Raw genomic sequence first — 12,828 nt, 5'->3', positions numbered from 1 at the left:
ATAGTACATAAAACCTCAAACATTATTTGTATAGTACAGAAAACCTCAAACATTATTTGTATAGTACATAAACCTCAAACATTATTTGTATAGTACATAAAACCTCAAACATTATTTGTATAGTACATAAACCTCAAACATTATTTGTATAGTACATAAAACCTCAAACATTATTTGTATAGTACATAAAACCTCAAACATTATTTGTATAGTACATAAAACCTCAAACATTATTTGTATAGTACATAAACCTCAAACATTATTTGTATAGTACATAAAACCTCAAACATTATTTGTATAGTACATAAACCTCAAACATTATTTGTATAGTACATAAAACCTCAAACATTATTTGTATAGTACATGAAACCTCAAACATTATTTGTATAGTACATGAAACCTCAAACATTATTTGTATAGTATATAAAACCTCAAACATTATTTGTATAGTATATAAAACCTCAAACATTATTTGTATAGTACATAAAACCTCAAACATTATTTGTATAGTACATAAAACCTCAAACATTATTTGTATAGTACATAAACCTCAAACATTATTTGTATAGTACATAAAACCTCAAACATTATTTGTATAGTACATAAAACCTCAAACATTATTTGTATAGTACATAAAACCTCAAACATTATTTGTATAGTACATAAAACCTCAAACATTATTTGTATAGTACATAAAACCTCAAACATTATTTGTATAGTACATGAAACCTCAAACATTATTTGTATAGTACATGAAACCTCAAACATTATTTGTATAGTACATGAAACCTCAAACATTATTTGTATAGTATATAAAACCTCAAACATTATTTGTATAGTATATAAAACCTCAAACATTATTTGTATAGTATATAAAACCTGAAACATTATTTGTATAGTATATAAAACCTCAAACATTATTTGTGTAGTATATAAAACCTCAAACATTATTTGTATAGTATATAAAACCTCAAACATTATTTGTATAATATATAAAACCTCAAATATATTTCAAATGTTTGTTTTCATTATTACTACATTTTATCTGTTGGTTTTTCTATCCTAACTATAGGGTGTCTGTCAATTTGACTGACCTCATAATTACCATAAAAAAATGTAGTCAAGAAATACAAGTTATGCTTTTATCATTCTAGAATGACTACAAATTATTTTACAAAAGTATAAATGTGTGGTATAAATTGTTTAAATTTCATAACATGATACATTTATATATATATGTATAATTCAAATTTTATTATTATGCATTATTTAATTTCTTAATTTAAAATAAGTATTAAAATAACACCTGAATATTGATTTTAATGAGTTACGTGGTATGTTGAATACAGCAGTGGTTCAAATTAGATGTTTGTGATCTCAAAATACTAAGTCTGTAGTTTTGTACAAATTAGGAACTCAAACTACCAATACTGACAACATAGAATATAAAATAAGAACATCATATCTTGCTGAGATATGGTTTATGAACTGAATGAAACACAGTGAACCTATTAACCTCTTCTTTTTTTTTATTATGGAAACAGTCCCTTATATGGACTTACATTAATATGTGATGTGAATATCCAATCAACAGCTCATAATTTCCCCCAAATGGTTTTCTCAGCCATTTTAAAGTATTTGGAAGCCATTATATCAAAGAGGTAGGTTGTCTCTAGTCTGCTTAAAATTTCATATCCTTTCTCAGACCTAAATACAGCTTAGTTAGAAAGTTTGTTAACTTATAGTGGAATTCTATGGTATCGATATAGTTGTGAATTTTTGTTATTTCAACTGTATATATGAAATTATTTTGTTTCACATCCTCAACGTGTGAAATTTGAAAAGGCTTAGCAATCTTTATCAAGCAGCAACTAAATACAATAGTTCTTATAACTAGAAGATATAATTGTTTTCTATACTTGTTAATTAGCTGTTCTGTGTTTTGAGTAAATTGAGTTTAAGACTTTATTTGTAAATAATAATAATAATAATATATGAATTGCGACTGTAGTTTACAAAATAATAGTAACTAAAACACATTCAAAACTGTAAATGTTGGTGTTATATTCTTGGATACAGTGGACATACACTGTGTCATTATAACAATTAGATGGTCAGTGATATATATACAAATCGTAAGATTGAACTTTCCATATGAATGGTACTTAATGTGAAATTACTATTGAATTCAAACATTGTCCAAAGGTTTCTCTTAATAGGATGAAGAAAAGAAGGGATAACACACTATCTTTGAATTTTTAGAACTATCTAGTAATTAGAAAACAAACCATCCAATGTAGGCCTATGTACAGTTGTTGTATAGTAGCTACTACACATTTCTTAAAAATACCATTATTTTAAAATATCTACTGAAGTTAATAGTTTCAACTACTGGACTGTGTTCTAAAATATCTATACATTTATTATAACATTACTTACAAACAATATTAAAATTGAATATTTTAAAACATAGAGTCACTGGAGTTACTTAATCACATCTTAGTACTTACACTGTTACTTTAGAGTTAGTTACTCACATCTTGGTACTACAACTGTTCCCAACTTTCAAACCTTTAGAGTTACTTAATCACATCTTGGTACTTACACTGTTACTTTAGAGTTAGTTACTCACATCTTGGTACTACAACTGTTCCCAACTTTCAAACCTTTAGAGTTACTTAATCACATCTTAGTACTTACACTGTTACTTTAGAGTTACTTAATCACATCTTGGTACTTACACTGTTCCCAACTTTCAAACCTTTAGAGTTACTTAATCACATCTTGGTACTTACACTGTTACTTTAGAGTTACTTAATCACATCTTGGTACTTACACTGTCCTTTAGAGTTACTTAATCACATCTTGGTACTTACACTGTTCCCAACTTTCAAACCTTTAGAGTTACTTAATCACATCTTGGTACTTACACTGTTACTTTAGAGTTACTTAATCACATCTTGGTACTTACACTGTTACTTTAGAGTTACTTAATCACATCTTGGTACTTACACTGTCCTTTAGAGTTACTTAATCACATCTTGGTACTTACACTGTTACTTTAGAGTTACTTAATCACATCTTGGTACTTACACTGTCCTTTAGAGTTACTTAATCACATCTTGGTACTTACACTGTTCCCAACTTTCACACCTTTAGAGTTACTTAATCACATCTTGGTACTTACACTGTTCCCAACTTTCAAACCTTTAGAGTTACTTAATCACATCTTGGTACTTACACTGTTCCCAACTTTCAAACCTTTAGAGTTACTTAATCACATCTTGGTACTTACACTGTCCTTTAGAGTTACTTAATCACATCTTGGTACTTACACTGTTACTTTAGAGTTACTTAATCACATCTTGGTACTTACACTGTCCTTTAGAGTTACTTAATCACATCTTGGTACTTACACTGTTACTTTAGAGTTACTTAATCACTTCTTGGTACTTACACTGTTACTTTATAGTTACTTAATCACATCTTGGTACTTACACTGTTCCCAACTTTCAAACCTTTAGAGTTACTTAATCACATCTTGGTACTTACACTGTTACTTTAGAGTTACTTAATCACATCTTGGTACTTACACTGTTACTTTAGAGTTACTTAATCACATCTTGGTACTTACACTGTCCTTTAGAGTTACTTAATCACATCTTGGTACTTACACTGTTACTTTAGAGTTACTTAATCACATCTTGGTACTTACACTGTCCTTTAGAGTTACTTAATCACATCTTGGTACTTACACTGTTCCCAACTTTCACACCTTTAGAGTTACTTAATCACATCTTGGTACTTACACTGTTCCCAACTTTCAAACCTTTAGAGTTACTTAATCACATCTTGGTACTTACACTGTTCCCAACTTTCAAACCTTTAGAGTTACTTAATCACATCTTGGTACTTACACTGTCCTTTAGAGTTACTTAATCACATCTTGGTACTTACACTGTTACTTTAGAGTTACTTAATCACATCTTGGTACTTACACTGTCCTTTAGAGTTACTTAATCACATCTTGGTACTTACACTGTTACTTTAGAGTTACTTAATCACTTCTTGGTACTTACACTGTTACTTTATAGTTACTTAATCACATCTTGGTACTTACACTGTTCCCAACTTTCAAACCTTTAGAGTTACTTAATCACATCTTGGTACTTACACTGTTACTTTAGAGTTACTTAATCACATCTTGGTACTTACACTGTTACTTTAGAGTTACTTAATCACATCTTGGTACTTACACTGTTCCCAACTTTCAAACCCTTACATTCATTGGTCTTTTCTCGTTTTTCTCTGAGGAAATAAATAAAACATAACACATTTAGTTTTTATCCAAGTATATGCCTGTTCGTTTTACACTGGACTAGCTGCAGTAAACCAAACATTGAATGTCCATAATCTACTGCTGATATGTACATACACTGGTATCAATGTTACATGTTGTTCTCTGTATGCAGTCACACATGGATTGAAGACAATGTAAAACAAAGAAATTTAAAAACTATTATTTATAGTCTAATACAATTCGTGAAACTTGTATTTCTGAATAAAAGTTAAACTCACTCCAAGTTCATGTGGTGCAATCTGAGTACATGTGGTGAAGTGTGTGTACAAGTCCATTACTAAATTAAATTAGAATATTACATTCAAATAAATGACTTTCCTTCTTCAAGATATATTAAAGTAAATCATCAATCTATAAAGCTGTATTGAATAACAATCTATGTTAACACAGTTCTTCAGTTAGATAAATTGTTTATATTTTAATTTCACTAATCACAGTTATAATTCACTCACAAACAAGAGAACCAAGTCTGTTCAGTAGCACTAACTACTATTTAGAAGTCATACAGTGATACATGGAGTGAACCATAGGAAAAGAAGAACAGGTTTCAGTTATTCCAGACAAAACTGGGGAGAGGGAAGTATGTCAAAAACATAAACTTTGTGTTTGATAAGTTTGTAAACCAAACAATAAACCTTTCTAATAGAAAAATGTTCAGTTTACAGTAAAAAGTTCACACATTCTAAAAGATAGTTCACTCATTCAAACAATAATTAGAAACACTTGAACTTGTCAACAAGATGTTTTATGTTCAACAACTAAATGATGGGCTGTACACAATCCACTACCGGAAGAAAATTGAACCCTGGATCTTAGCATCGTAAATCCATAAATATACTGCCTTTCTACTGAGAAACCAGAAAATAAGAGGGTAAAAACTATATTCCAACTTTAAGTGTGAGTATAAACAATATTTTTCAATTTTCATTTCAGGAAAAAAAAATAATATTCACCTCAAAATCATTAAAATCACACTCACCCAAGGCAAGATGAGTAATATTTGATTTCAACAAAATCGCTGTTCACGTTGTCTTGCAATTTGACACTCGACGTAATTTTCTGTAAAAGAGAAAGAATTCTAAGTATCTTACCAAGTTGGAGTTCATACGTGAAGAAAGGTTCATAGTCCAGATGTTCCACGTGTACGACATACACAATACATTTTGATTCCTTCTAACTAAAGCAATTAACTTGTTCTGGTGAAATAAGTACGAGTTTGTTTGGAAGAGAAACTTATTTTAAATAACAAATCAGGCAGGAGACAATTTTATAGTTATATTTGTGGGTTATCACCTACAGTATTGTTCTGTAGAATACTTGTATATGTCCAAGTTACTGTAGTAATACTTACAAGTATTAACTCACAAAAATGTATACAAAATATCACTTGATAAAATACTGCTACAGTATACAAAATATCACTTGATAAAATACTGCTACAGTATACAAAATATCACTTGATAAAATACTACTACAGTATACAAAATATCACTTAATAAAATACTACTACAGTATACAAAATATCACTTGATAAAATACTACTACAGTATACAAAATATCACTTGATAAAATACTACTACAGTATACAAAATATCACTTGATAAAATACTGCTACAGTATACAAAATATCACTTGATAAAATACTGCTACAGTATACAAAATATCACTTGATAAAATACTACTACAGTATACAAAATATCACTTGATAAAATACTGCTACAGTATACAAAATATCACTTGATAAAATACTGCTACAGTATACAAAATATCACTTGATAAAATACTGCTACAGTATACAAAATATCACTTGATAAAATACTGCTACAGTATACAAAATATCACTTGATAAAATACTGCTACAGTATACAAAATATCACTTGATAAAATACTGCTACAGTATACAAAATATCACTTGATAAAATACTGCTACAGTATACAAAATATCACTTGATAAAATACTGCTACAGTATACAAAATATCACTTGATAAAATACTGCTACAGTATACAAAATATCACTTGATAAAATACTGCTACAGTATACAAAATATCCCTTGATAAAATACTGCTACAGTATACAAAATATCACTTGATAAAATACTACTACAGTATACAAAATATCACTTGATAAAATACTGCTACAGTATACAAAATATCACTTGATAAAATACTGCTACATTTCATAATTTTAAAAGCTATAATTTCATCTACTTACAAGTTTAGCTTTTCTCATTTTTTGCTGTCCTCCATTTAAGAACATTTTTTGCCATAAGCCTTTAACACTCTCTCTGTTGGAATCCAAAGTTCCAACACATCTCATGTAAATCACTTTGCACCACCTATTCACTAATAGGTGAGCACCAGAATACAGTTGGGAGGAAAGATGAGAAATGTGATCAGAGCAAAATACCTATCAGAAATGCATTTTCAATTAGAAAATCATAACTTCTCATATGGTATTGTCCCTCCAGTAACAAGATTAGCTTGGATTCCACATTGAGATAAAGAAGGGACACCAATGCATGGAAAGCACAGGTGTATCCCTACAGAATTGTCTGAAGGACATTCCATTAATTGACAGGAACAGGTCCAATGATCTGAGAGAAGCATCACAGCCATTTTGAGCAAGATACCTGTTAACTGTGAACAATTAGAGGGTCATGAGGTCCAGACATGGTGGACCAAGAATAGAACATATCCATGAGGGAGAGGATGGTGCAACAAAGGGGCATAAAAGAAGTAGAATTACTCAATCCCATGATGGAAGGTGGGTAAGAGATAATATGCCTCAAGGTGTAGAGTGGTTAAAGGCATACCAGATGTACTCAGCAAGTCAACTACATCCAAAATCTCACTCGCTTTGTACTAACATCCTCATAGGGTAGGATAAGGATCTACACCATCTTTATCTAAAGTCTTAAGTTCAAAGGAAACCTATCAGAAGACTCTAGGAACACACAGAGTGGCTTAATGCCAGGGCCCCAGGAATGTTTAACTCAGAATCTGAAGAAAATCTATCTCATGCAATCAGCCCCCGTAACTATGAACAAGCTCAAAATTACCTATGTCATTAACAACCTCGTCATGAAGGAAAACCCAGGATACAAGCAAAAACATCTTATGAAGACCTTTTCAAACCTACTACACAGAAGAGCCATTTTTGTGAAATCTGTCAAGCAGGGTGGTCCGTCATCAACCACAAAAGTACCTTGGAACTGGTAAGTAGGAAGTATTCACACTCCAACAGAAGAAGAGGGTAAAATGTGCATTGGGAAGTCTGGAAGGAATGCGACACCTGAAACAATGCAATGGGTGATCACAAAACCCTATTGGTAAAGGCAGACCACAGATTTATTCAATCTAGGTATGGCAGGGACAGACACCAATTCCCTTCTGCTTTATCCATGCAGTTCATAGTTGATAGTCCAGGATGAGCATCTTATGAGGAAAGTATCATTAGGAATTTACATTTAACTGATTTTGTGAAACACCCCATCTCAAGGGTGAGTGTACACAGCCATGCAGGTCTGATGTCCACGCCCCATCTCAAGGGTGAGTGTACACAGCCATGCAGGTCTGATGTCCACGCCCCATCTCAAGGGTGAGTGTACACAGCCATGCAGGTCTGATGTCCATGCCCCATCTCAAGGGTGAGTGCACACAGCCATGCATGTCTGTTGTCCATGAATGGTCACAGCCATCTAAGATGATCTCATTCAGAGTACAGGCAAAATACTTAGCCACATACCATTAGCCACTTAATACAACATTGAAGCAAGTGTCCCTGAATGAAATAAAAAAAACATTAATAAAGACATACCTTGTGTCACAGCCTCACCAAAGTCAAGAAAATAGCTAGAGGTGGTAGACATTACCCCAAGGAAGCAGAAACAGCTATGTGGTGTAGGTAGTGAGAAATGACCATGTGCATACCCTATAGTAGAATCTCCTTTGATGCTGATGAAGCTGATGTAGTTGACGGGAGAGAACATTATAGAGATCACGTCAGTAAGGAGACAAGGAGGAAATGGAAGGTGATGTAGTTGACGGGAGAGAACATTAGAGAGATCACGTCAGTAAGGAGACAAGGAGGAAATGGAAGGTGATGTAGTTGACGGGAGAGAACATTAGAGAGATCACGTCAGTAAGGAGACAAGGAGGAAATGGAAGGTGATGTAGTTGACGGGAGAAAACATTAGAGAGATCATGTCAGTAAGGAGACAAGGAGAAATGGAAGGTGATATAGCTGACGGAGAGAACATTAGAGATCATGTCAGTAAGGAGACAAGGAGAAAATAGAAGTTGATGTAGGTGAAGGAGAAAACATTAGAGAGATCAACGTCAGCAAGGAGACAAGGAGGAAATGGAAGGTGATGTAGCTGGACGGAGAAGAACATTAGAGAGATCATGTCAGTAAGAGACAAGGAGGAAATGGAAGGTGATGTAGTTGACGGGAGAAAACATTAGAGAGATCATGTCAGTAAGGAGACAAGGAGGAAATGGAAGGTGATGTAGTTGACGGGAGAAAACATTAGAGAGATCACGTCAGCAAGGAGACAAGGAGGAAATGGAAGGTGATGTAGTTGACGGGAGAAAACATTAGAGAGATCACGTCAGTAAGGAGACAAGGAGGATATGGAAGGTGATGTAGTTGACGGGAGAGAACATTAGAGAGATCATGTCAGTAAGGAGACAAGGAGGAAATGGAAGGTGATGTAGTTGACGGGAGAGAACATTAGAGAGATCACGTCAGTAAGGAGACAAGGAGGAAATAAGCCAACTGTATCAAACATTCAAATCCAATTAATTTGGGTAGCTGGATGAAGGTAATACAAAGAGGAACATTACAAAGGGAGAAACAAGGAGGAATGAGGATCCCAGAAATAATCCATGTAAACATTATAACAATGGAGGGCACAGAGTACAGAGTCCATTCAGATCAGGAGGAAAGCAAAATTACATATTGAAGATTGGTAGAAAAGGAGATCTGAACATTACAAGTCACAGAGGCTGTAGGAAGGATAAACCAATCCAGATAATGGATAAGGAGCACTATAAGCAGTATTGAAAGCAAAATAAGCCAAACCTATGACAACTGTAGATTGAGAAGAGAAAGAAATGTGCCATCAAACAGATGTGTAATGTATTGACAGAGTATGGTGAGGTGGGTCATGAGAATGTTCCACACCAGGAACTATGTACACTACAATGGCCAACATGGAAAGGATAAGGAAAAGAATGGAAAAAAAATAAAGGCATGTAATAATACTTCCTGACACTCCAAATCAAGGAGACTTAAGAACTGAAACACTCGAAGATCAGACAACCATTGAGAGAGGAGCCTGGAAGACCAGGAGTGGCAATTGCTGAACAAAACATACTGATATATAAAGAATTAGGGAAGATGAAGGAATGACTTCTACAAAGTGACCAACCATCTTACTCAAAGAACTTTGAGAAAGAATTGAGGAGAGAAACTGGTTGAGTTGGAAATAGCAAGAAAAAGCCAGATGCCCATGTATGTGTGGTAGTGCAGTCCCCATCATTTGAAAAAGCTGACTAAGGTGACAAACCTCTAAACATACAGCATGGGTTGATTGACTGATTGATTGATTTAGTGTTTTATGGCACAAAGCAGCGAGGCTATCTGCGCCAGACATTCGGTAAAAATGTAAAAAAAATAAATAAATGTAGTAATAGACATAAATGGAAATGAAGGTAAAATAAAAAAGTGTAAAACCAATGTTGACACCTAGTCTACAATGTTAAGATAGAAGGCAGAGTATAAGAAGTTGTAAGGTATTTACTCTAGCAAAAAGGTAATGATCATAACCCGCCAGGAAGACTAACAGGTAAGTTCAAGAACCACCGTCAATCACCTGAAGTTGGCCTTTCCAGTCCTGGTTCCGGGTTATGTGTCATAGCAGCTATTATCAAAATGTAAAAGAATAAAAGTTTTAAAAGACACTCCACAAAATCGTAATAATGAGTAGCCAAATGTCCAGTAAAAAGAAAGTCAAGTAAATGGAGTAAAATTTGTAAAAGTAAATGAAGATAAAAGCAAAACGGCAATTAAAACAGAAAATGGCGTAAAAGCCAATGTTGACATCCAGTTAACAAAGTTGTAAAGAACTACCTGTAGCAGAATGGTAATGATCGTAACCCGCCAGGAAGACTAACAGGTAAGTATAAAAACCACCATCAGTCACCTGAAGTTGGTCTTTCCAGTCCTGGTTCCGGGTTATGAGTCAATATGGCCAGTACTAAAAAGTAAAGTAGTAAAAGTGTGAAATGATATGCAGCAAAAGTATAATAACAACTCGCCAGGATGACTAACGAGTAGTTCAAACGGATAGTTCAAACAGGAGCGTTAGTCACCTGAAGTTGGTCTTTCCAGTCCTGGTGTTGAGTTATTTAATGTCCTGGTCATTGTCCAATGTCAAATTGGAGAGAGATTAAAACTGTAAAAAAGGAACCACAATTAAAAAGGTGTAATGAATAAATATGCAACACTTAAATGAGATTAAAAAGGTTAATGGCCATTAAAAAATTAAAAACATTATCAAGGTGGACAGAGTCACCATCACCAATAACTCTGTCCAATGTTACAGATTGACCCTGGAAAAAAATATGTTTAAAATATTGTCGTCGTTGAGAATTGTAACGATGGCAAGAAAGTAAAACGTGGCTGATAGTGATTTGAGTGTTACACAAACTACACATTGGTGCATCAGTTCCAGATAAAAGAAAATGATGAGTTAAAAAACTGTGACCAATGCGTAGCCTAGTGAGAACAACTTCCTCCTTCCAAACTTTACGGAAGCTAGATGGCCAAAGTCCAATTTTGGGTTTGATTTGAAAAAGTTTGTTGTCACGTTGCTCATTCCAAGTGGACTGCCAGCTTTTAATTGGTGCAAAAACAAAGTAAAGGCTACCTTTCGACATTCTCTCATTCTCTTATATATTCTAAATCAACAGCAGTAACTGTTGAAGTAACCACGAAAACTAACATTACGTCCTAATAGAAATTAAGTAAAAACCTTATAAACAGAGTGCTTTTGAAAGGTGAATCTTTCTTCTTTAGTGACCCCTGAAAATAAAAGGTCCACTTTTTAAAAGCACTTGGGTTATAAGGTTTTGATTTTATTTCTACCAAGACTTATTGAACCTACGTGTTTTACTAACATCACGAATGCTACGTCCTGTATATTTTAAACCAATAACAGCAACTGTAAATACTGACACTATACTGGTCTTTCACAAGTTCAACCACATTAGAAGAATCATTTTCCAGTTTCCCTGCAGTAGAACCCTCCAGTTGATCACTTAGACGCTTGTAGATAGGCAGTTGGTCGCTAGTAACTGCAAAGATGACATTCACTTTGTGTTTCTTAACCTCCACGTTTATCTGGCTGAGGGATGGATAGTCTTGATAAATGCTCATGTTGTAATTGCCTTTTTCGTCCAAGTGACAGATACCATCGTTGGGCTTCACAATTCCTCCCAACTATAAAAAATAAAACAACGTTTCACACAAGAATAATTTCTTTACAAGCTGTAATTAAGTTATACAATATTAATCACTTTCAATAGATTTGGTGTTTTTGTTCATTTTATTGAATATAAATTGTGCTACTGTAATTTCAATCATCATATGTTAACATTATAATTGCTCTTCTATTACAAACTAAACAGATGACCCATGTTATTAAAAACAATAAACCCATGAACTTGAAAATTAATATAGATTTAATGCAATTTGTGGAGGATATACAGCACAATTCTCCATGAAACAAGACAGTCTAACCTTTCCATCCCCAGCATAATGAAACCCACTGTCTGATGAAAACACCAACATCTTTCTTGACTTCTGTCTCCATTCAATGGCATCCTATTAACACAAGTATAAACATACAAATGTTATAACTGGAAAAATTTTACAAAAACACAAGCATAATATCACGGAATGACCAACAAAAATATAATCAAGAAATCAGACACGTGTATCGTCAGTAATATCAGGGAATGACCATCGAGAACACGGTGGTGACTTACCCGACAAGAAACAAGTTGACTATCGAGAACATGATAGTAACTTACATAACAAGTAATAAGTTGACCACTGAGAACATGATAGTAACTTACATGACAAACAATAGCTTGCATTATTGCATCAAAGCCACCTTCTGGAGCATCCAGGTTTCCCGAGACACTAGCGGCCTTAACCTGCCTTTCAAATTCTTCGGTGTTCAGGCTGAGAGGCATGTGATTCTTAAAGCCGTATGGAGGAGCACATCCTGTACAAGGTTCTTTGAGCCTTGCAAATGATCAAGAGAAGTTACTTATACAACTTTCTTTCTAACTGATAATCAAGAGAAGTTATTTACAAAACTTTCTTTCTAACTGATAATCAAGAGAAGTTACTTATACAACTTTCTTTCTAACTGATAATCAAGAGAAGTTACTTATA

At 33.6% G+C, this 12,828-nt stretch overlaps 1 protein-coding gene across 1 annotated transcript in view; it reads right to left on the bottom strand.

Moving 5' to 3' along the window:
• The window catches only part of LOC143234698 (integrin beta-PS-like), a 51,977-nt gene that overhangs the window by 20,214 nt on the left and 18,935 nt on the right, over positions 1 to 12,828 (bottom strand). Inside the window, 5 exon segments of the mRNA XM_076472256.1 lie at positions 4,257 to 4,308; positions 5,340 to 5,419; positions 11,602 to 11,865; positions 12,166 to 12,249; positions 12,504 to 12,675. Of these exon segments, the coding sequence (XP_076328371.1) occupies positions 4,257 to 4,308; positions 5,340 to 5,419; positions 11,602 to 11,865; positions 12,166 to 12,249; positions 12,504 to 12,675 (652 nt within the window).

Source organism: Tachypleus tridentatus, chromosome 12, assembly GCF_004210375.1.
Source record: "Tachypleus tridentatus isolate NWPU-2018 chromosome 12, ASM421037v1, whole genome shotgun sequence".
NCBI lineage: Eukaryota > Metazoa > Arthropoda > Merostomata > Xiphosura > Limulidae > Tachypleus > Tachypleus tridentatus.
The sequence above is the reverse complement of the archived record's forward strand: the minus strand, read 5'-3'. Positions and strand labels throughout refer to the sequence as shown.